This window comes from Talpa europaea, assembly GCF_964194135.1.
Source record: "Talpa europaea genome assembly, chromosome: 10".
NCBI classification, from domain to species: Eukaryota; Metazoa; Chordata; class Mammalia; order Eulipotyphla; family Talpidae; genus Talpa; species Talpa europaea.
Window position 1 is genome coordinate 19,931,133 of NC_140077.1, and position 26,697 is coordinate 19,957,829.

Here is a 26,697-nt window from a genome sequence, read left to right on the forward strand (position 1 = left end):
GTTGGCATAAGAAAGTTGATAACATTTAATACACACTCAGTAGCATGAAAATATGTCTACTAATTCAAATCTATGAGTACTCTTCACCTTTTACATACCTCATATAAATAAGAAACTCTATTCTATGACTAAAACCTCTCATCAATCAATAAATAATGGATTCTGTTTTGCTCTACAGTACAACAAATATTTTTCCAAAACAGAAATTTTATGACTTAGGAATAAAAATTATTTCTGTAATTATCATACAGGTATAGTTTTAAATAAGAAAAACTATATTTTTGTACAACATACGTAGTCAACAAGAAAGATTACTAATCCTAACATCATACATATTCATACTATATCTCAGAATTGGAAAATGAGCCGGATAGTAAAGTCAGCTAAGCAAACAACAAGCTAGGTTTTTAAACCCTTCAATGAGAGATGGTTTCCTAAAGCCAAAGGCAGAACTCTGCAAAAAGGTTTGATACTCAATGAGGTACTATTTTTTGTTTTTAATAAGATTTGTCCTGGGCACAAAGAATATATTTTCTTGCTGTAAATAAAATGATAAAATCTAGAAGAAAATATATTTAAACTGACATTTCTAGACATGTCTGGCTATGGACATTTTTGTTAAAATGTTACATAAATGCTACCTGAACAGTATTGGGAGGGGGCTGGAGAAGGAGGGCATAAATAATAGAAACTGGTGTCTTTTAAATAAAGGAATTTAATCTACACACTAGCCCCCCTTTCTCCCCCTTCAGAATTAGAAGGAAACATGGCTTCCTCCTGTTCCTTTCTACACCAAGATTCCTAGGTAATGTGAAGGCAAGAATATGCCCTTCTTACTGCTCCCCCTTTAATGGCCACTTTTCTTTTTCTAAGAAACGTGTGCCATGCTTTTCTCCTTAAAATTCCTGCACTAAAAGACTGCACCATACTGCACTCCGCAAAACGTGCTGATGGCGCCAATTACAAGCCCCCAGCCGAATGCTCCAGCCCCCACCATTCGGGCAGATTTATGCGGACTCTTGCCGACGTTATTACAAGTCAGAGTTTATTGGGAAATTGTTACATTATGCGGAGTGTCTAACAAATTGCTTATGCTGCTATAATTGGATTACAACAGCCGCTTGCTCCCACCGGTAAGATTAGGCAAGTAGGACTCCTGCCGATCTCTGAGCGTTAGCAGTAATTTTATTTGCCTTGCCTCTCTCTTTCCTAACAACATGCCTCTCTCCCTGCCAGCTGTCTGCTGAAAAGGCACAGGCTTGTTCCTTGGCCCTAACAATGCAATTACAGCCCTGCAGATCGCACTGTTTGTGCATTAAGTACAGAGCCAAAACGAGGCGAATTGATCGTTTGACTTTTGGAGAAGCCATGTGATCTCTCGGTGCGGGTGATCCGACATGCATCAGCAGGCAATACTGCAGTCAATTCTTGATGAAGAACTTTCTTCCTCCACCCTTCTCTCTCCCAACCTTTTTCCTTTTTCACTGAGGAAGACACTTGGGCTCATGCTAATCTAGATCAATCCGCAAAGACAAACTCAATCTTATTAGCTCCCTGGCTAGATAGAAATGTGAATAGGTCCTAGCATCTTGAAGTGTCTCAGATATATCAGTGGTTCTCAACAGTTGCACTGCTGCTACTATCTTTAAAAAAAAAAAAAAAAAGGGCCATAAAGAGTTCACTCAGTGGGGAAAAAGTTTACAAAAACACTGTCATTCAAAGGAACTTAAAAAAGTTTTAGGTTTTGGCAAATAAAACTGTCTTGGAAAGGCTTTGTAAGAGCTCAGTGTTCAAGGGGCCATCAAGAAATCAGCACTGAAACCCCTGTCCTGCCTTCGTCTGCAGATCTGCTCTGCTGGAAGAGGCTGGCAGTGAATGTGCAGCATCAATGCAGTTGACTTCAAAAGAGGCTTAGAATGAACTAGTGTGATTCCCCATACAGGGCACAGTTTTAAACATATTTTGTTGACAATTTTCAGTTTCTTATTTCTTTTTCTTGTATGTTGAACAATGAGTTCAAGTAGCAAGGAGACTGCAAGCAGTTACTGCGACTCTAAGTCTTAATTCATGAAGATTCTCACAACAGTCCTTTTTTCCTATGAAATTAACTCTTGAAATAGTTGAAAATGACTTTGACTTTCACTTATTTTAATGCAGACGAGGATTCCATACTTTCCTCTCCAATGGCATGTCCTACTTAGGGTTCCTGAAACTATTCACACAACAAACATACAGTCAATCTGCTGAACCATTTTTGGTGTTCCATCTATGTTTTCTTAAATATCATACATGTATAGAAGATTATGGATTCTTGCATCCTTAATCTGACAATCATACAATTCTTATCTATAATGAAGGTTCTTGACATCAAAGTGAGCTTGAAAAAGTTACTTTACTAGTATTTCTCAGAACATTTCTGTAACCCCCATTAACACTCATTAAATTCATGTGAACATTTAAAGATGAAAGAAAAAAAAATTACTTCTGAACTTTATTCCTTCCTTTTTGAAATAGCAATAAGCCTAATGCGTAACATGTTACACTCCAGAGTTTCTGTAACCATATCGGCCTCAATGACATGGTTAAATCTTAATATATTCCCTACAAAGCTAACATTTAGAATGGATAGAGGAATCTGTAGAAAAGAACGGACCATCTGACATGCTACTTGTGGAACAGTATATTAAAGAAGCCTGTTAACATGTAGTTTAAAACTCAAAAGAAACTCTGAACAGCTGAAATGCCTTATAAATAGCGCAGACCCAGAGGAAGTGCAAACGTCTGCATTGTGAATTGTAGATCTTAATTACCGACAATGGCTGGTACAGCAAGTAGCACAGAAAAAAAGTGAAACAGTTGCACTGTTCATGGTTGGCAATAATTCTTCAGGAAAATATTTACTATCAATCAGTTATGAGAAAAGGGACTCTGTGCTCGTAAAACAGCACGTTGCTTCTCATACCAGGACCATTTTGCTTCAGCATAATCTGAATTTAAACAGCTTGTTTCCTGCGGATATAATTTTGGAAATAAATAAAACAAGTCTTCTATCAAAATCTGGAGTGAGTAGAAAGGAACATCACATTTTTCTGTCTCAGTCAGTTGCAAACAGATTATTGGTCTCAAGTAAAAAACAGCAAACAACTACTACAATATAGAATCCTCTACAAAGGGCTACTGAAGAGGTTTGTTTTCTAAACATAAAGAAGCAGAACTTCTACCTGGGCAGGAATCTAGGTAAAAGTGTTCAAACAACTCAATTTTAATTGTATGTGTTTATGAGTGTGAGTGTGTTTGTGTTGGGGGGGGGTGGGGATAAATTAGGGGGAAGACTGAAGCCAAAAATTTCTGTAATGTCTAAATAAAATCAATAAAAAGATAACATGAAAAATTTATGCTCTTCATTTTTCCAGTTAGCTTTCTTTACCAATTAAAAACATCGTGAAGGTTGACAATTAGGTACAACGTTATTATTGATTCTAAAGACTAAGTTGGCGGTCAATAATGACTGTCCACTTAAAACTACAATAAATACAGAGCTCATCGTGTTCCAACCACAAAACTCATGAACTATAGGACTATAATTAGTAAAAAGAAAGACTTCTGAGGAAAATGCAGTGTTTCAATGCCTTCAAATATCACTTGGATTAAGTTATACTGATAAAATGACCCCTGCTCCATTTTTATCTTTAAATATTTTCTTAGGTGCCATTCTTCAAGTTAGAGATTCATATGATTATTACTAAAGCGGGAATGGCTGTGGTTTCTCCTACAACTTTGTTTTCTTGTATTCTAAAGAGGACTAATGGGTTCATTTTCATAGAGCTATTGTAAGACATTTATTATAAGATATTTTGGCAAAGAAGAATAACATACAATCTACTGGAGAGGTTTGAACATAATAATATCACTGTTTTTATGGGACTAACTGGTATTAATGTCTTCTCTAAAATTCAACAATAAGCTTTTAGACTCTAATTAGCTTCTGCATTCCAACCAAAGTCACTCTTATTGGATATCACTATTTCATACTGTTCACACAAGGAGATGGATGGGCACTCAAGACCACTTTGGAGCACAATTTGAAAAAGCGACACTTGTATCCAGTAAAAAAACACTGCAAGTCATATGTGTAGCAGATGAAACTATTCAGTTAAGGGCTAAGGTAAAGAGTAGGAAATAGGGACCAGCTAGCTGACCTATGAAACAATGGCAAGTCATTACCTTTCAAAGGTCAAGCAAAAAATGAGGTCAACAGAAACAGTCAAGAATGATGAGAAACATGTAACACATGTAAATAAAACAGGAAAAGTTCTTTCTTATTTCCTGTACCTCACTGAAGGCTGTTGTAAGACAGAACTTTTTTCACTTATATGTTTTTATTTGCCACTGAACAACTGATTATTTGGCTCAAATCTGAAGCAATAAACCACAAGAGAGGATGTAGGCCAATAAAGGAACCAGACAGTTGGGTGGGTTCCAACATGAAAAGATAGAAATCATTACTGAATTAGGGTATTCAAGGAGATGATGAAAGGATACAGGTGTCAGAATAATGTCAAAATAAGCAAGAGTAGGATGAAGGGGTCACCATCTGGGAGCAAAGGAAACAGACTAATAAGCAGCAATAAGCAACCTTAATTCCTCACCCAAAAGCATAGAAAATACTACACCATTGTGCCAGATGCCAGAAGATTTCTAACCATGCACCACCGAAGAAGAGGGTGGGGGTGGGAGTATCACATAAATACACACAAACATGTAACTATGTAGCTTAGAGATCTTGTTTTACAAAATATGGAGAAAACAAAAGGAACAGATGCTCACTTGGCCAGCACTCAAGGAAACTCATTAAAATCATCACCCTGTCCTTGGATCAGTGCTCATGCTAAGATTTTACCTTGTTTAGCCAGAAGTCACCCACTTGTGATGAAACATGGTGGTGTGGCCAAAAAGGAGCAAGATTACATCTAAAGGACCAAATAATTGCAACTTCATCCTTGCCCCCCATCTCAACAGACAAACTACTGGATATAAAATAGACTTGATTAGCACTGGCTACTCACGACTGACTGAAAAATATGTAGGTGTAATTCACAGTATCCATATTTTGTAGCAAATTATTAAGACATTCTAATTTGAAAGATTCAACTGATTATCTTTTTAAACAAATTTTGACATTTCTTATATGAATTATTATCAGGTGGTTATATTTTATATAGTGTATTTTCAGTTAATAAAACAGGTCCAGAGACTACAACATGTTTTAAGAAATGAAACTGAAATAATAAAACATATTGCTGTCCTTTGAATTTTTTAGCAAAGGGTGAAGACAACACATCAGGCCTGGCTCTAATAATTAACAGTAAGCAACTGAGAGTCTGAGTGTGTAATATTGGGCTGTTGGAAAAGTGATGACATATTTTTGTTTGAAAAACACAGAAAAAATACATCTTGACTTTTCCAACAACCCAATACAATAAAGTTGGGAGTGCTATAATAGTGACAAATCCCTGAATAGTCATAAAGGCAGTAATTTTCAATATGCAAAGTAAAAGTTAAAAAATAAGAGTTCATACTGGAACTTTACCTACTCTTGGAGTAGTCAAAATGACTAACATCTAAATTTAGGTCAAACTTCCTAAATAATTAGAGAACTTGGAAAATTTGAGCCAGAGTTTACATGAAAAGTCTAGGGTCTCTGATATATAAGATTGTTTTTTTGTATGGAAGCTAGAGCTATGATACATACTTATATATGAGAGAGCTTATATTTAAGTATCACTCAGATCAAGATTACCAAAAGCAGTATTTCTATTACTGGCCATTCAGTAAATAAGAATAGTGATAATAATAAATGAACTTTCACAGCATATTTCTCCAAACTTTCACTAGTGTACTCCATACTTAATTACACTTAAAAACTACAAACAAATGTAAAAACAATGTGTAAAAACAATGTGTATTTTCTTACATAAATCTTTTTTTTAAATAGACCCTGTGCTTTTCTTTTTTTCTCTTTTTAATTTAAATTTTATTTTTATATTCCCCATATAATTATAACCCCCTTATTTTGACCCCAATCCTTCCTTCCCCGCCCCCCACCCCCCATAGAGTGTCTCTGGTTCATAGTTGTTTGTTGATTTTGATATTTTCTTTCTTATAGTTATTCTTTTTCCTGGTCCCTTATTTAAGTTTTCTAGATTCCTGCTATGAGTGAGACCATCCGGTATTTTTCTTTTTCTTTCTGGCTTATTTCGCTGAGCATGATCCCTTCCAGCTCCATCCATGTTGCTGCAAATTGTCTTACATAAATCTTATTTGTGATGACCCATAACTAGTGCCAAGCAATATGAAGTAGTCTAAAGTATATCCAGGATACATAATTTAAACATTCTGCTGTTGTTGAAGAGATGGAGACTACTACTTATAATTTATTTTGGGTAAAATGATGTCTGCTATATTCTTTTTAAAACATAAGCCATAACAATAGTTTTTAAATAGCAATATTGAGTGAAGATATCTATAAAGAACTGTTATGATATGGTACAATATTATTGAAGATGAAAATTACTCACTTTGGCCACACAATTTTCAGTCTTCATAGCAGTGCCTGCTAGACATACTGTTTCTTGGTTTAAGCAGAGTCTGGCACAGCTGTTATAAGTCTGCAAAGAGAATTTTTTGGAAACAGGTTTAAATATTAAAATAGTGTCATATGTAATTTTAAATCTTGTACTATTTCTCAAAATCCACACACAGATAGAACCTATGCGCAAATTTCAGATTTATGGTAACTGAGTATTAAGTAAGACCCAGAGGGAAAACAAAGAAAGTGAGCCCACAAGACCCACTGATGTGTCCATGAACAAGTATGTGAGTAGTGGTGGCTCTACTGTGTGTATAGAAAGTGAAGATGGTTTTATTTATGAAGTAATGAGTAATGGACTTGAACAGACATTGCTCCCAAAGAAGATAAACAAATGGCCAAAAAGCACACGAAAAGATGCTCAACATCCCCGATCATCAAAGTAATGCAAAAAATGCAAAACTAGGAGACACCAACTCATACCCATTAGATGGTTACTATCAAAAAAAAAAAAAAAAAAAAAGGAAACGTGTTGGCGAAGATGTGGAGAAATTGGAACTCTTGGTAAGAATGCACCATTAGTGAGAATGTAAAATGGTACAGCTGCTGTGGAAAACAGTATAGTGGAGGTTCCTCAAAAAATTAAAAATAGAATTACCATATGATCCGACAATTCCACTTTTAGGTATGTACCCAAAAGAACTGGAAGCAGAGCCTTGAAGAGATAATTGTATATCCACATTCACAGCAGCATTATTTACAACAGCTAAAATTGGGAATAATGTGGAAGCAATCCAGGTGTCCACTGGAGGATGAATGGATAAAACAAAATGGCATATACATATAATGAATAGTTTTCATTCTTAAAAATTAAATAAATTCTACCATATACTACAACACGGATGAGCCTTGAGCATATAATGATAAGTGAAATAAGTCATTCACTAAAAGATAAATATTATATGACTCCACTTACATGAAATACTTAGTCAAAAATCATAGAGACAGAAAGTAGAATGGTGGTTGCCAGGGTCTAGGAGAAAGGGGAGATAATGTTTTTTGTTTGTTTTTTTATTTAGAAATTACTAAGTGCCAATGACTGAGGTATGTCTTTTACATAGATTATGTCATTTAAATCTCTTTAAGATAGGTGTTATGCCCTTACTTTATTTTTTTTCTCTGTTCAAAACAAAACAAAACACCACCACTAATTATACCCCCTCCACCCTTACTCCCACCTTCCATCCTCTATACCTTTGGTAACAATCCCATTTTGGTTTCTAATGTCCACTAGTTTATTTTCATTTGGTTTTGTCCATTTATCTGCTTAGTTTCCTTATACTGCCCATATAGGTGAAATCATCAAATCTTTTTCTATTTTTGCTTCGATTTATCCTAGCGTTCCTTCCATTTTATTACAAATGGTAAAATTTCATCTTTTCTTATAGCTGAACAGTATTCTATTGTGTACATATATACACCTTCTTTGTCCAATCATCTATCAGTGGGCACTTAGGTTGCTTCTAGATCTTAGCTACTGTGAATATTGCTGCAACAAACCCTGCAGTGCACATAACACTTCAAGTTGACTTCTTTGGATACCCAGAAGGGGGACTGCTAATTCTATTTTTTTTTTTTTTTGTGGGACCCTTGCCAGCAGCCAGGGAACGAACCGGCACTGCAGAGGCTGCGGGCAGCCTTGCAGCCCAGCGCTCAACCGCTGAGCCACCAGGGGAGGCCCCTCTATTTTAGGTTTTTGAGGAAGATCCATACAACTTTGCAAAATGGCCACACCAGTTTATTTGCATTCCTACCAACAGTATATAAGGGTTTCTCTTTCTCTATATCCTTGCCAAGAGTTATTGTTAGTAGTCTTTTTGATGTATGTCATTCTCACAGGTATGAGATGAGATACTGTGGTTTTGATTTACATTTTCCTAATAAGAAGTGTTGAACAGGGCCTCCCTGGTGGCGCAGCGGTTGAGCGCTGGGTTGCGAAGCTGCCTGCAGCCTCTGCAGTGCCGGTTCGATCCCCGGCTGCTCCCCGGCCACCGGAGGAGGGTCCCACATGGCGCGCAGACCTCTCCTGCAGCCCGATGCTCCCCTCAGCAGTGTGCTTCGGTCCTTCTGCCTGCTCTGCTCCCCGCTCTGGCTCTGGTGAATTCTCTCACCCTCCCGTGCTTCTGACTGTACCCATTGCATGTATAAACAAACAAACAAACAAACTGACAAATAAATAAATAAATAAAACATGCCTCTTAAAAAAAAAAAAAAGAAGTGTTGAACATTTTTTTTATGTCTGCTAGCCATCTATTTATCCTTTTGGGAGAAGCATCTACTCAGACCTTCTGCCCCTTTAAAATCGAGTTGTTGTAGTCACTGTCGTTAAATTGTATGAGTTCTTTACAGAGCTTGGATATTGAATGTGTGATGTGCAAATATCTTCTCCGGTTTAGTAAACTATCTTTTTAGTTAGTCAATAATTTCTGTGCAAAAAGCTGTGCAAGGGCTTTTTAATTTGATGTAGTCCACTAATTTATTTATTTATGTGTCCTCAAAAACACATCTATCACTGCTGTCATGGACCTTATCACCTTTTTTTCTTGCTATATACTTATGATTTCACATCTTATAGCCAAGTTTTTATTTTTTTTTTAAAGATTTATTTATTTATGCATACAAGAGCTGGGTACAGGCCAGAGATGTGGGGGGTGAGGGGATTCATCAGAGACAAAGTGGGGAACAGAACAGGCAGACCAACTGAAGTACACTGCTGAGGGGAGCAGCAGACAAGACAGGAGAGGTCTGCTGCACCATGTGGGTTTCTCTGGCCGGCCAGGCATTGAACTCATGCTGCAGAGGCTGTGGATTGCTTCATAGTGCAGTGCTTAACTCCTTGTGCCACCAGGGAGGCCTTTAATTTATTTTGAATTTATTTTTGTGTATAGAGTTAGAGAGTGATCCAGTTTCATTCTTTTACCAGTAGCTGTCCAGTTTGACCAACTCCATTAAAGAGATTTTCCTTTCTTTACTGTATGGTTGTGGCTCCTTTGCCATAAATTAAGTACTAATATATGTGCAGATTTATTTCTGGATTCCTGATTCTATTCCATTATTCATGTGTCTATTTTTATTCCAATACCATACTATTTTAATTACTGTTGCTTTATAATAGTTTAAAATTTACATTTTGAAATCGATAAATGCAAATGTTGTATTATATGTATTTAATCACAATTTAAAAAACACAGGTTATACTTAGAGTAAGTAACCATTAATAATGACCTAGCATTAATAAAAATGTTTCATTTTAGCCTTTAGATCCTTAAACTTTAGCATGCATCAGAAATCATATGGCTTATTAAAACACAGATTTCTAGATCCCATCCCCAGAGCTTCTAAGAATTTGCATTTTTAACAAGTTTCCAGTTGATGTTAATACTGCTGGTCCAGAAACACTCTTTAACTACTATTATAAATACGTGTGTTAAAATTAAGAGAAAAATCTTGAAACACTGATAATCTCTTATAACCAACATTGTTTTAAATTCTAGATTTACACAGAACAGTTACAAAAATAGGTATGAATTCCTGTATACCCTTCTTCCAGCATCCTCATGTTAATGGCCTTAACCACAGGACAAATTTTATCAAAACTAAGGACCTAACTTAGTCAATAGCTAACCTAACTTAGCACAGCATAAATAACTTATTTAAGGGCCTCCCCGGTGGCGCAGCGGTTGAGCGCTGGGTTGCGAAGCTGCCCGCGGCCTCTGCAGCGCCGGTTCGATCCCCGGCTGCTCCCCGGCCACCTGAGGAGGGTCCCACATGGCGCAGACCTCTCCTGCCGCCCGCTGCTCCCCTCAGCGGTGTACTTCGCTTCTGCCTGCTCTGCTCCCCGCTCTGGCTCTGGTGAATTCCCTCACCCTCCCGCGCTTCTGACTGTACCCAGTGCATGTATAAACAAGCAAACAAACAAACAAATAAATAAATAAAACATGCCTCTATAAAAAAAAAAATAACTTATTTAAGTTTCACTACTTTACCCACAAACCTTCCTTTTCTGTTCAGTATCTAATGCAAGCGTCTACACTGTATTTAATTGTCATGTTTCCTCGGTCTCCTCTAATCTGTGACAACTCCTCAGTCTTTGCTTGGCTTTCATGACTCTGACATTTCTGAAGAGCAGATTAGTTAATATGTAGAATGTCCCTCAAATTGGGTCTGTCTCATGATCAGATTGATAGAGAGGGAAGGACACTGCAGAGGTAATGTGCCCTTCTCAGTGTATCAAGTTAGGAGTATGCTGGCAAGTATTTCTAATGATTTTAACCTTAATCACTTGCCTAGGGCTGTCCTGCTAAGTTTTTCCACTTTAAATGTACTATTCTCCCTGTAGGAATTATTTTTTTAAGATTTATTTATTTATGCATACAAGAGCTGGGGTGTAGGCCAGAGATGAGGGCAGTGAGAGGATTCACCAGAGACAGAGTGGGGAGCAGAACAGGCAGGCAGACTGAAATACACAGCTGAGGGGAGTAGCGGACGAGATAGGAGAGATCTGCTGTGTCATGTGGGTCACCTCCCTGGCACGTTGGGGAATCAAATTCATGCTGCAGTGGCTAGTAATAGCTTGATAGTGCTATCTTTAACCCCTTTGCCACCAGGGAGGCCCCCCTGTAGGATTTATTTTTTGAGACTACGCAAATATTACTTCTGCTTCAATTCTGTCTGTCCATTTTAGAATCCACTGGTGGATTCATTGGTGCCTATGGTAATATTTAATGTAGTGTTCTAATGCAGACTTATAAATTTCCTTTCCTTCTACATTTTGTTAATTGAAATTTTCCTGTAATGAAGAGTTATGATTTCTTCTCCCATTTATTTACTTATTAATTTGTTTATATAAGCAATGGATGCACAGCTGTTTTAAATTATTTTTGGTCAATTGTCACTCACTGGAAATAGACTAGGTAGGTAAAAAGAAAACAATATAAAAATTGTTTTCTTTTAAAACAGGTTAAACTTAAAAAATATTCTTATTTGTGTATCATTCAAGTTGAAATTATTTAAAACCATACACTTTAAAAGAATAAATGGGAATATTTCACAGTGTGTAAGGCCTACTGGTATACATATATGTTTGGGTCCCAGGTTCAGTACCTTTTTTGCAATTACTAATACCAAAAATATTTGTTATGCATGTACAGACAATACAAGAAAATTTAATGAAACTTAATGTATTTTTAAAAGACACTTATGACATAATTGATAGTTACTGAATAAATTAAAATTCATGCCAAGGGGTTCTGATTCCAATAATGGCAGAGATGCTTGTATTGGATAAACCCTGCTACAGGTTAACAAAAAAGATTTTAAAATAACTACGTAAAGGGTTTTTAAAATAGGCAGAAACTGGGCCTCCCTGGTGGCATAGCGGTTGAGTGCTGGGTTGCGAAGCTGCCCACAGCCTCTGTAGCGCCAGTTCAATCCCCGGCTGCTGGGCGAGGGTACCACGTGGCACACAGACCTCTCCTGCCACCCACTGTTCCCCTCAGCAGTGTACTTCGTCAGTCTGCCTGTTCTGTTCCCCTCTCTGGTGAATTCTCTCACCCTCCCGTGCTTCTGACTGTACCCAGTGCTTGTATGAATAAATAAACAAATCTTAAAAAAAAAAAATAGGCAGAAACTGAAAGGAGGGATGGACTGACCTTGAACAAAAAGAACCATGGTGGGTGAAATCTGGGTTTGTATGTTTTTATCTCTGAGGATACTCACTAGTCCACTTGGTGCGGGGTAACTAAAATAAAATTAGAAAGCCACAGTCTGTTGGCTTGAGATGTCAGAGTATGGAGTTCAGGGCTGATATATGGTTGGAAATTGAGAAGAAAAATCATAGAAAACAGAGAGAGCCATGGGGGAAGGAGAGGAAGCATCAAAAGCATACAGAATTCCCCTCAAATACATGGCTAACTCTCAAACTATATTCATGCATGGAAGACTCAAAGGATTCCAATGGAAAGCAACAACTAGAATACTGAAAGTTTGGAGAACAGATTCTAGCTGCTACACATGAGCAAGACAGAATTGAGAACTTAATTCCTACTAAGTTAGAGAGGCTTAATAAACATCTCAAACTTTGCACTGAAAATTCAGAAAGACCCTGCATTGAGACCATAATTAAGTCTTTATGACTAGGGACAAAAACAAAACAAGGGCCTCCCTGGTGGTGCAAGGGATTAAGACACAACGTACAAAGCTGTCCACAGCCTCTGTGGCACGAGTTCAATCCCCCCAGCCGGCCAGGGAACAACCCACATGGCGCAGCAGACCTCTCCTGACTCGCCCGCTCCTCCCCTCAGCAGTATACTTCGGTCAATCTGCCAGTTCTGTTCCCTACTCTGTCTCTGGTGAATCCTTTCACACACACACCCCCGCCACACACACACCTCTGGCCTGTACCCCAGGTCTTGTATGCATAAATAAATTAAAAAAAATCTTTTAAAAAAAAGCAAAACAAATGCACTAACAAATGTAAAACCAAGACTCTACAAAGTCACAGTGATTGACAAGTAATGTAATTAGAGGAAGATAAAAGTGTCTACAGTCTCTGCAATGTATCATTTATAATGTATACTATACAATAAAAAACTATGAGACTGAAGAAGCAGGTGAGACTCATAGTCAAGAGAAAAAACCAATAGAAAATGACCCTGAGATGACTTTATTGTGGGAATTAGCACACACAGACTCTAAAGAAGCTATAATAAATAGCTAGAAAAATGAAAACCCAAAATGAATAAACAGCAATTCTAGAATTTAAAAATACATGACCTGAAATTAACTAGATGGGATTAAAAGCAGTTTGGGACAGCAGAAGAAAAGGCCAATGAAGTTAAAGACAGTTTAATTGAAATTATCTTTACTGAAGAATAGAGAGAGAAAAAGAAAATAAAATGAAGTCTCAGTCATCTGTGGGAGAATTCGCAATAACTTCACTTATATATAATTGAAGCCATGAGTGCAGGCAAGAATGGGACACAAAAAAGTCATAAAAATAGTGGCCAGGGTGTATTGGTGAAGGAAATTCTTTGGGGACTACCCCTGAGGGGGTGGGGAGCAAGCGTTTAAAAATGAACAATGAGGGCCTCCCCGGTGGCACAGCGAGTTGAGCACAGTGCTGTGAAGCTGTCTGCAGCCTCTGCAGCACGGGTTCAAGTCCTGGCCGGCCAGGGAGCTGCCCACATGGTGCAGCAGACCTCTCCTGTTTCGCCCACTGCTCCCCTCACCAGTGTGTTTCGGTCTATCTGCCTGTTCTGCTCCCCGCTCTATCTCTGGTGAAACCTCTCACCTTCCTGTGCCTCTGGCCTGTACCCCAGCTCTTGAATAAATAAAATAAATCTTTTTTTAAAAAAAAAAAGAACAGTGATATAAAAATATATTAATTAATTTTTAGAAATAGTGGCCAATACTGCTCAAATTTTTGAAAACTGTTGGAAATACTGATATAAAATCAGTGAACTTCAGGGAGATTATATACAGAGAAAACAAGATCTAGGCCCAAAAACCAAAAATAAAGATATAATCTGAAAGCAGAGAAAGAAAAGTAGATTCTATAATACATGGGTGCAACAATAATTATAGCAGACTTTTCCCATAAAAAACAAAGCCTAGTCGACAAGGGAACAACATTTTTAAAGTACTAGAAGGGAAATCAAATGGTAGGATATTTAATATTAGAAAAGAGAATTATACATTTGAAAATAGAGGAATTTAGAAAAAATCTGTGGTGCTGGACTAAAAGTAGAGCTATCAGTGTGGACACATGGTTTTCAAAATAAACAATATATATGTAAAAGAAAAGCTAATGTTTACACATCGCTCAAAATACCATTCTGCACTAAAAGAAACCACAGCTCCCTGAAAAAATACCTGATTCCAGAACTGGACCTGGAAAATACAAATGAACCTGTAAATATTTATGGTATAATGGAGCTATGTCAAAGGAGCCACATATGCCAGCCTAAAGGAGCTCTCATTAACCCAAAGTGGAATAATCTGAATATTAAAATAAAAATAAAACATATTAACAAATTAACAAATTTCTTAAAAGACACAATTACCAAAACTGACACAATAAAAAAATTTGAATAGCTTTATATCTAATTATCTATTAAAGAAATTGACATAGTTAGAAAAAAATCTCCCCTCCCTCACTTTAAGAAAACAGAAGAGGAAGGGATGACTTCCCTACTCATTTTGTGGGGGCAGCATAAACCTGACATCACAACATGACAGATATTGGGCCTCCCTGGTGGCGCAAGGGGTTTAAGCACAGCACCATGAAGCAATCTGCAGCCTCTGCAGCATGAGTTCGATCCCCGGCCAGCCAGGAAGCAACCCACATGGCACAGCAGACCTCTCCTGCATCACCTGCTCTGCAGTGTATTTCAGTCAGTCTGCCTGTTCTGTTCTCTACTCTGTCTCTGGTGAATCCTCTCACCCCCCCACACACACCCCTGGCTTACACCCCAGCTCTTGTATGCATAAACAAATAAATCTTTTAAAAAAAAAAACTTGACAGATATTAAAAAGTAAATAACATCCCTCATGAACACAGAAAAATTCTTAATAAAGTAAATTTATGATAGCAACTGAATGAGGGGGTAGACCATTTCACAAAATTAAACATCTAGTAATGATAAAAATCTCAGCAAGCTAAGAATAAAAGAAAATTTCCTCAATCTCATAAAAAGGCAAAAGAAAATTTCAAATAACAATATATTTAATGGTTAAGACTTAATATTGTCCCTCTAAGATCAGGGAAAAGGCAAAGATTTCTTCTTGTTACATCTATTCAACATTCAAAGCTGGCCATTCAAATAAAACAAGGGGGGAAAAAGGGCAGGTAAGTTGGAAAAGAAGAAACAAAATTATTTTTATTCACAAGTGACAGGAAACAAGGCTAACAATCAAAAATCAATTTATTTATATATTCTGGTGACAAATAGAAAATAAAAAATTATAAAACCACTAAAAACATTAAATACACAGGAATAAATTTAACAAACTTTATACAATGAATGTACACTGAAAAACTAAAAATCATTGCTTAGAAAAATTTTAAGAAGACAAATAAAAGGATATACCATGTTTACAGACTATAAGACTCAATATGATTGAGAGGTTAATTCTACTCAAATAGATATATAATTTCTATAAAATCCACATCAAAATTCCACAGACCTTTTAGCAGAAATTACTAAGATGATCATAATATTTTTTGATAGTTTTAACAATTCTCTTTTTGGGTTTTTTAATGATCAGAATATTTATATAGAAATGTAAAGTATCTAGAACAGCCAAAACCAATATTAAAAATAAAAACATGGGCCTCCCTGGTGGCGCAGTGGTTGAGTGCTGGGTTGTGAAGCTGCCCACAGCCTCTGCGGCGCCAGTTTGATCCCCGGCTGCTCCCCGGCTATAGGAGGAGGGTACCACATGGCGCGCAGACCTCTCCTGCCGTCCGCTGCTCCCCTGAGCAGTGTACCTCGGTCCTTCTGCCTGTTCTGCTCCTTGCTCTGGCTCTGGTGAATTCTTTCACCCTCCCGTACTTCTGACTGTACCCAGCGCTTGCATAAATAAATAAATGAATAAATGAATAAATGAATAAATGAATAAATGAATAAATAAATCTTAAAAAATAAAAATAATATAAAAATAAAAACATGGAGGACCGACACTGCCTGACTTAAAAGACTTCTATAAAGCTACAATAATTAAGACTATGTTATTTGGTGCAAGGATACAAACCTCTAAAAAGATAAGAGGACCTGGGGTTTGCCTCTATGTCATGTAGGGACTTAAGTAGGGACTTGTTAGTGCCTCAGTCACTGTCACCTTCTGCTCTGCATTCAGTTTAGAAATAGATTATTGTACAGTCAATTGATTTCTGACAAAGCACCCATATAATTAAATTGGGGAAATGAAAATCTTTTGAACAATAGTGCCAAAACAACTGAATGAAAGTATGGGGAAAATAATGAACCCAAACTCTACTTCACAGCATACATAAGAATTAACTCATGATAAATCACAAACTTAAAGGTAAAAGCTCAAACTTACAAAGCTTCTAGCAGAAAACCTAGAAGAGTATCTTCACAGTCATTGATAATGGTTGATAGACTGGGCTTTATTTAAAAAACTAGAAACTTCTCATCAAAACACACCAAGAATAGAAAGAGGTAGACTAAGAAAATATTCAGAGCACATGCCTGACAAAGGACTGGTATCCAGAATCAATACAGTTGAGTCCCACAACTCAATAAGAAGACAGACAATGCAACTTTTTTAAATGGCAAAAACAAAAAACAAACCTTAGATACTTCACAGAAGAAAAGGTCTGAATAGCCAATAAGCACGTGAAAAAGTATTCAACACATGTTCACCAAAAAAGCTTTATAAAGAAGATTCACAGCTAATAGCTCAGGAATATATAGAAAGATTGGAAAACAAACTCTAGGACATGGGATATACTACATAACAATAAACTACTGATAAACGCAGCAGCATAAAGGAGTCTCATAAACACATGCTGAAAGTCAGACCTCAAAAAAAGATATTCTATTTCATGAAATTCTAGAAAAGGCAAAACTAATCAGCAAGCCATCACATGTTTGATTCACTGGGTTTGGGAAATCAGGTGGAAAGGGGCAAAAAGAAATTCTTGGGGGCCTCCCTGGTGGCGCAGTGGTTGAGCGCTGGGTTGCGAAGCTGCCCGCAGCCTCTGCAGTGCCGGTTTGATTCCCGACTGCTGGGCGAGGGTCCCACATGGCGCGCAGACCTCTCCTGCTGCCCGCTGCTCCCCTCAGCAGTGTACTTCGGTCCTTCTGCCTGATCTGCTCCCTGCTCTGGCTCTGGTGAATTCTCTCACCCTCCCGCACTTCTGACTGTACCCAGTGCTTGTATAAATAAATAAATAAATAAATAAATCTTTAAAAAAAAAAAAAGAAATTCTTGGGTAATGATAATGTTTCACAGCTTCATTGGAGTCGTAGTTATACAGGTGGGCAGACTTATAAAAAATTAATTGATTTATACAATTAATACCTATATAATTCACTGTATCATTTTTTAATAAAAATATAAAAGTATGAATTTGTTTTCCTCATTTCCCACTCAGAACATTTCCCCCTCAGGACATTAAATAGATTCAGGAAACTTGTTCCAGGCCTATGGGAGTTTCTAGAGTAAGGCTATAGATAGCCTTTTATTTTCTAGACATTCCATCTATAAAATGGGTATATCATCTTGTTTCTCTCCCAAGCAAGTCACATACATTAGTGAACTAAAACTTGACAAAGTCCTTAGGTGACTCTAGAATAAAAGGGCTAAAAAAATTCAGTATTACACATTAAGTATTTTACTATTATAAAACTCCTTCTACACTAAAATCCAACTGGTGACTATAATAGCCACAGGTAAGATTGGTTCTGTCCCCAAGCAACATCTGAAAAGGTAGCTTCATTGCTGAACCAGAGGCAGAGAGTTTTGCGTTGGAGTACTTTAGTACATTTTTATATTGCATATAAAGCACATAAGCATAAACCAGTAAGATGCCTTGCTGAAAACTACCTTCTTTGTGAAAGCAGGCTGTAATTCTGAACAAGTTTTCAATTTTCACACTGCTGCTAGGGTAAAACATTTTAAAGAGTTTAATTTTTTACAATGGATTCAATGACATAGGATTATCTAACAAAGTAATGGCTAATCAATAGAAGGTTTAGTTGTCAGGTGAAACATATAACACACTAAAAGGGATTGATTGCCAGACTTCTCCTTATTTACTAGAAGGTATATATTTAAAATGACACAAACTTGTTACCAGGCTGCATTCTTTTAACCTTGCAAAAAGCTGCTTAAGAAATCTGTTCAGCAGCCCTATAGCAATACAAGATATAGTATAATGAAAATGGCTAGTGATTGGGGGGTGGAATGGGGGAGAGAGGGATCCTCAGATATATGGTAACATCAAATTAAGCCCCCAGCAAGAATATGGGATGGAAAAAAACTACGAAGCCACATCTAGGGAAGCTGGAACTGGGCTTTAAAAATGCCACACTGACACTACCTACCAAAAGATGTAAAGCTGCATTGGATATCTCATTGCATGGTGTTTTTAGAGCAGAATTTTTTTAAGGACTCATTCAGCTGGGCTTCCCCTCAACCCCCAGTTTTCTGTTTATTTTTCTGTTTATTTTTTGGCCCATATGGACTCTGACCAACATATAAGCTGATTCCTTTATAATTTATTCAAAATATCTCAAATCTCTATATGAAAATATACTTTTTATGGTCATTTCGACCCAGGAGTTCAATAATATTTTTCCTACTAAGTCAGTGATTACACAATTTATCAAAGAATGATTACACTGAAATAAAAGTAAAACAAATACCAACCCCCTATACAGTCTTCCTTCCTCAAAGTAATTTTAAGAAAGCTGGTTATTAAATTGCTTCTTTTTGAAGAACAGTTTCTGTAGTTAGACGCAAATTGCCAAGCCATGTTTTTAAAAAAGTTATTAGACTCTGAAGGATTCAGCCAAAGTGGGAAGTTAAATAAACAAATCACTTCATAAGACTTGGAAAGATCACTTTTGTCTTACTTAGGAGACCTACATTAATTACCTTTAAGGTCTTTTACATGGACTATTTAAAATAAGTACTATTTATTTATTTATTTCAAATGAGGTGCTTCTTCCAAAGTATTAAATAATGTCTACAAATGCAAAAGCATTTTTATAAATAGGTAATTAAAACAAATGACTAAAATTAAGTCAAGCTGCAAAACATTACCCAGGATGCACTGTGCTCTGTGTGTGTATGTGGGTGTGTGTGTGTGTGTCTGTGTGTCTCTGTGTGTGTTTTAATAAACATCTCAGGCAATTTTTTCCATCTAAAGCCCAGAGCACTTCAGGAAAAAAAAAGTAGGAAGTTTCATAGGGGAAAAACACACATATATAATGAAATAATGCCAAACCCCAAACTAAAGTATTTACAAGATAGTCCCTTAAGCATAGTTTGTCATATTGCAATTACACCTTGCTTACTGCCAAGTCAAAGTGCTTACTGTTGCCACTAGGGGGAGAAATGTCTTAACACAAAGCAACTGCAAATAGGGAATGAGTTTTCTTGAGCAATTATCAGAACAAAGCTCCCTTGGCTGTGTGTACCTTCTAATTACTCAATACAATTAAAATGACTAACCTAAAACAAATAGAAAAAAAATCTGCCTGCATGATATCAGGGACTTCATTAAATCCTTTCCCCTCATCAATCAAATCAGAAAGAAGGGAATGCCATCATATGCAAACATTACAGACAGGACTATTAAAGGAAGAATATTCTGTGTTTTGTTTTTTAAGGAAGAAAAGAAGCGGCTTTCTTGAAAAAAGAAATGTCGTGGTATTTACCCATCTGGATGCTGCCTGAAAACAAATTGTCCTCCAAAGAGCAGAAATACAGTATGCTTTTCTCTCAGTTCATTGGCTTATGAATGACTTTTTGTTGTTGTTGTTTTGTTAATACACACTATAATGTTATTTTCTGTGTCAGTGATGTGCTGCTTCCTCCTACTCATCCAACTGTATAGAAGAACTATGCCAGTCAGACTTCCATGCTTCTACTAAGCTATTTGAAGTTTTTTTGTGGATACACTCCAGGCAATGTTTAGAACAACATGTGAATTTGGGTGTGTGTAAAGAGGTGGAAGAGAAATGGAAGGCAGGGAAAACTGCTACTTATTCCTTCTAAAAAGACTTGAGTAGTTTCTTTTATAAGGCCCAGTCATTAACAGAAGATGACAACAGAGTCATTTTTCTTTCAGCTGACAAATGTGACATTTTTCCAGCAGCGCGCAAGGTGTTGAAAACCTGGCAGCTGTTACCTCCTGGGATGAAGATACTTTTTTATCCTCCCTTGACAGTTTAACTCAGTGGGTCAGCACCTTTAAAGACTGCAAAGTATCCTTGAAGAGGATGGAAGCTTGAATTACTGCTCCCTCCCTAATCAATGTAAACCCTCACTGCAGGTGAAGTCTCCATCTATAGAGGTGCATGGGGGAGGAAAATGTAATGCCCTGAGCCAGATGGTTTTTATCTTGTTTTTAAAGAATAAAGGAACAAGCTAACAAGGGAGACAGCTACTTTGTTAGCTTCTTGGCCTCTCTCATGGCTTTGCATCCCCAGGGTTCCAGCTACACAAGAGAAAGAATACAGAAAAACGTAAACACTTAAAGAAATATAACTAGAGGGCTGGCATCATGCTGCTTTCAAAGAGTTGAGAAAGCTCTACTCAATGCTTTATTTATCACTGCCCACGTTCTCAGGATGGTAAGTGGACAAATACACAAAGGGAATGGGGGTTGGGGGAAGGATTAGACAGAGGTCACAATTTACTCAATTACAGAGAAAGGCAGGGCTGACAGATCCTATTAGCACCAATGTGAAGCAAAGAAGGAGTTGCATGTTGTAAGACTACATTTTCAAAAAGTAATGAGTACTTTCATGTATCCTCCCAGGTCTTTGCCCTGTTTGCAGATATGAATAAAAGCTATGAAAACAGTTGCTATGGTTTCCTCAGCTTCCTATTTTAGGAGTAAAAGGAGAAAGAAAGTTGTACTACCTTTAAATAAAAGTTGACAGTGCCAAGAGATGAGAAGATTGTCTTAAAACTTAAGACAATTAATTAAAAGGACATACTGCTTTTCTTTCCCTAGCAATTCTCCTGCCTTCTAACACTGGACAAAAAGCAGCAAAGCAGGTATACAAAATGACTTGGTGATGCAGGGAGTGTAGTGTTTCCTGACTCTTTAATATTTTCTTTTTTCCCTAGTCTTTGTCAGGTTTTGGATTACAATTAGAAATACAAGTCAGGAAGTGTCCTTTCATTCTCTATTTTCTGATAGAGTCTTTAATATTGGTGTTATTTATTCTTCAAATGTTTGATAGAACATTTGGTCTTTTAATAATTCAGTTATTCAATAGACAGAGCTGTTTTAACTTATGTTAGTTTCGTAAAGATGTCATTTTCAAGGAATTTGTCCATTTCACCTAATTTGTCAAATTTTTGGCTTAAAACTGTTTATAGTATTTCCTTACTATATTTTCAGTGTCTGTAAGATTTATAGTGATAATCTTTCTTTGAGCTCCTACAGTAATTAAATAGCTCTCCAAGTTAACATGTATGATCATATCCCATCAACAATGTTAAAACAATGTACTTTAGAATAATATATGTAAATCATAAAATTAGTTTAAAGTAACTAAACTTGCAAGAACATAACTGAATATTTTATAATCAATGGTGAAAGAGCTCCTGAAATCCCATTAGAAATATGTTAAAGAATCTTAAGTTAAAGAATTGGCCAGTATGATACAAATCCTATTTACATCAGCACAAGGCAGTCTTGATGTCTTTTTATCTGTGTAACTTTACTAAAAGGGGGAGGTGGGAGAAGAAAGTGGCATTTCATTATTGTCATATGCAATAGAGGAAAGTGGGAGTTTAAAAGGCTTATATATTATGTTCTACCTTTAAAAAAATCAGTGGTGGGGTAATCAAGTTCAGGGCAGTCCTGGACAGCTGCCCTGTGACCCGCTTCTATTGACCCCTGCTATTCATCACTCTTCCCTAAGATGGAGAGGGCAAGCTCCTAGGGAGTGACCACCACAATAGACAGACACAAGCCAACAGTAATCTGGTTCGGGCAAAAAACCAGATGGCACAGCAATAAATTTACAAATCTGCATTCATGGGGCTGTTAAAACACCCAGAAGCTAAAAGACTCTGAGGGCCCCAGGAGGATCTCCTACTTCCCTGTTTCTAAAGGCCATTTCTCTTTCCAAGAACACAGAGTTCATGCTCTTCACAAAGAGAATGGAGATAAAGCTCTTTACAAAAAAGGGAGGGGAAAAAGCCTCATGACCCAATTAATCTCGAGAGCTTGGATCTCAACAGTGAATGACAGATATTAGAAAAATAATTTTGGAGCACAAGGAGGAAAAACAAAAATGATTGTTAAATTAAAGTGGAGGTAGTGAAGCAAACCTACTAAAAAGCAATAAAATAAAAAACAACAACATTAAATCTCTTTCAAATACTGCACACAACAGATCTTGCAAGTAGAAAATGATTCAATAATGTATGCATTTATTTTTAAAATGAATCAGATTAGTCCCATGTGTGACCTGCTGGTCCATCTGTATGTGCTGGACTTAATAGGCACGATTCTCTCTTTGCTTCAGTTTGAAGTATGAGAGAGATAAATTTAGTTTAATTTTCAACAGATCAGCCTATCCATTTTCCAAATGGACCATCTGGATCAGCCTATTAAAATTAATTTATAACTTTGCAGAGTGAAAATTCGTTTGTTAGCTTAAATAAAGTTGCCAAAACTTTTTGTTGTGTCATTTTTTTTTTTTTTGACAGTTGTTTCTGTATAGTAGGCAGAGTATTTCCACCTCCAAGTTTATCGTATTCAATACTGGTCCATTTATTTAGATTTATAAATCAGGTATTTATCTAAATAAAGTTGTAACTACACAATATCAATTACTGATCATTTGGTTTTTGATTTTTTTACAAAGCTTTCTAAACAGATGCAATTTACAATAATAATTTTTATTAAAAAAAAAACACAAAAACAACAGGAAAGGTCTTTCCCCTAAATTTAATAAACAGTAAAACAAAGTGAATATATTATAGTCATGTGCAGTTTCAAGTAATTTTCCTCTAAATTAACACTGTATGCAAACTGGAGTCAGAAGGCAGAAAAAGAAATGAGATATGGGTTGCAAATCACTGACAAGCTACACAAGTCATCTAACCTAAGACTCCATTTCTTAATCTATAAATTGGAAATCATATCTAGAAACTTGACAGAATTATTATGAAATAAATACTAGGTTCCTGGTAGGCGCTCAACAAATATTGCATCTCTCTTTTTTCCTAGAATGTCATAAATGCAAATAAATTAATATTATCTTCACTAGGGCTAGTGCTCATCCAATTTTATATTAAAAATTAATAGCTGGTATACCTATTCTCTAGCAACAATGTTAAGAATTTACTTTTGTTGACAACAGGGGATAGGTGTTAAAAGCTGCTACAGGTAGTGAGAAGAGCAAAATTTTTACCAAATGTTTTTAGATGTTTTGGTTTCTAAAAGGAGAGCACCATGGAATTCAACTTTCAAAGTAAAATGTGACACTTTTTGGGAATGGGGCACAGTGGTAAGCAAACATTTTTACAGTTGTCATCAATAACGGCCTTTACTTCTAAAAAAGACAAGATTGGGACTCCCTGGTGGCGCAAGGGGTTGGGACGCAACCTATGAAGCTAACCGCAGCCTCTGCAGCACGAGTTCGATCCCCAGCCAGGGAGCAACCCACAAAGCGCAGCAGACCTTTCCTGACTCACCGGCTGCTCCCCTCAGCAGTGTATTTCAGTTGGGCTGTTTGTTCTGTTCCCCACTCTGTCTCTGGTGAATCTTCTCACCCCCATACCTCTGGCCTGTACACCAGTTCTTGTATACATAAATAAATAAATCTTTTAAAAAAATAAAATAAAAAAGACAAGATTGTTGCTCAAAAGGAGCTAACTTCATTATAGGCAGATCCTTTTATTTTTTTCTTTATAGGAAAATAAATTTTAAAATAAACTATTCTTTCTGCACTTAAGAAATATTTCAAGTTTTTTTCCTGAACAAGAAACCCTTGATTTTGTTTTTACTATATAAACAAATTGACTGTCTTATACTAGTATACTTAGGACATTTTTTAAATGATTAGGAAAACAATATTACCCCACTGGAATTGATGCTACAGCCTGAATAATTTCAGAGTCCTCTTCATTTAAGCTCCAATACTTACTGAACGGCAAACTGAGGGTTTCCTATCTTTTGTTTTGTTGTTGGTAGCTTTTTATTTTAAGTAAGACTGAATTTCATACCTGTCTAAGTGAATTCTTCTCTGGTATTATCTTCCTAGGGGGTTCGCCATTATTACAGTCTTCTCTCTCTGAGGAATTCTGTGAAAGAAAGTAAGCTTTAATTCAGTTCTCATTATCTTCAATCTTATTCTGTGGGAGTAAACTGAATTACATTTCTAATTCTGTAAGGTAGAATACCGTGTATATTTATGTGTTTATTCATTTGAAGATTTATATACATGTAGACATAACACTTATGCAAAGGGAAACATATGCCCATGTATATAAATAAATGTATGTAGGGATCTAGGTGTAAAGTATTTAATCTATATTTAAGCACTACACAACAGGTCATATTCATTAGAAATCTAGTTTATTGCTCTTTGAAAATGCAAGTTGACATGGGACATAAGAAAGCTCCAGTCTAGGTGGGATTAAACCACGATAACCATCTTCCCTTTTAAATAATCAGTTATATACTACAATGTATGTTTGGTTGATAAAAATTCTCAAAATGTGAATCCTGAAAAACAATTCTTTCTCTTCCTCCTCCTTTCCGGTTTGATTTTCTTTCCTTTATTAAAAATAGTCTAGAACTTAGCCCCAAACAGTGTAGAACAGCTCATTGAATCAGTGGCTTAGAAATAGAGTCCATTCTTGTCACTATCCCAAAGAACAGCACCTAAGAGACCCCAATGTACCAATGGGATTTTAAAATACTTAAAAGAAGAAGAAAGCATGTGCATATGTTGAGGGATGAAGTTGTACTTCCCAAATTACATAGTTATGTCAATGACTGGCAAATCAATTAAAGTTGATTTTTTAAAAAGATAAAAAGAACAACAACAATCCAACTGAAAGCAAGTTCAGAATTTAAATATCAGCAGAGTAAAAAGGCAAACCACAAAATGAGAAAAAAAAATATGCAAATCACATATTTGTTAAACTATTACTATCCAGAATATATAGAGAAGTTATAAAACTGAACAAAATTCCAATCCAAAAATGGGCAAAGGACTTGGATATACAAATGACCAACAAACAAATATAAAGATGTTTACCATCATTATTTATGAAATGCAAGTCAAAAGTACAAGTAAGGCTACTACTATTAAGAAGGGTAATTATTAGGAAGGCTACTATCAGGAAAAAAAAAGGAGAAAATAACATATATTAGCAAGGATGTAGAGAACTGGAAATACTGTGCACTGTTGGTAAGAACGTAAAATAATACAGTTGCTATGGAAAATAAGGTTATTCTTCAAAAAGTTAAAAATAAAATTACTCTATGATCGAACAATTCCACTTCTAGGTATATATCCCTAAAAACTGAAACAACAGTCTTGAAGACATAGCTATATACATTCATGTTCATAGAGTGTTATCCACAAATAGCTAAACGGTGGAAGCAACTCAAATGTCCACTGGAGAGTGAATGGATAATCAAACTGTAGTATAAACAATGGAATCATAGTCACTTTAAAAAGAAAGGAAATTTTAACATACAGAACATGGATGAACTTTGAGGATATTATACTAAATGAAGTAAGCCAGTTACAAAAAGAAAAATAGTATATAATTGCACTTATGAGATACATAGAGTAGTCAAAATCATAAAGACAGAAAGTAGAATGGTGGGTGCCAGGGGCTGGAGAGAGGTGGGAATGGGAAGTTATTTAATTTATTGTTAGAGTGTCAGTTTTATAAAAAAACGAGTTATGGCACTGAGTTATACACTTGAAAATGGTTAAAATGATAAATGTTATGTTATGTAAATTAAAAAACAAAACAAAATACCTTGTAGTCAACACATGCAAATCATTTCGCAAGGCAAAATACGGACAATCCAAATTATACATTATTTGGGTTTTATTTTCCACAACTATATTTATAACATTAATATCTTAAAATTTGCAGGCAATATGCTCATTACATTACATATATCTATCACATTCTAATTGAGGAGTTATTTTATTTTTAGATACTTACATTCTATCTGAAAATTTTCATTCATGTATGAAATTGTTAGAATAGGATCATAATTGTGTTTAAACCTAGGTATGTTGTCATTGTTTTGGTTTGTATCAAATATGACATTTTAAAAAATATTAAAGGGTAAA

The 26,697-nt window shown here is 36.2% G+C and overlaps 1 protein-coding gene across 3 annotated transcripts in view; it reads right to left on the bottom strand.

Moving 5' to 3' along the window:
• Positions 1–26,697, bottom strand: part of BTRC (beta-transducin repeat containing E3 ubiquitin protein ligase) — a gene marked incomplete at both ends in the record, with an annotated part of 164,247 nt that overhangs the window by 55,850 nt on the left and 81,700 nt on the right. For 2 of the 3 annotated variants that reach the window (XM_084245064.1, XM_084245062.1), the window contains 2 exons: positions 6,579–6,668; positions 24,599–24,676. In XM_084245064.1, coding sequence (XP_084101190.1) covers positions 6,579–6,668; positions 24,599–24,676 — 168 coding nt within the window. The remainder of the gene's footprint in view (positions 1–6,578; positions 6,669–24,598; positions 24,677–26,697) is intronic. The other variant, XM_084245063.1, reaches the window with a different exon arrangement.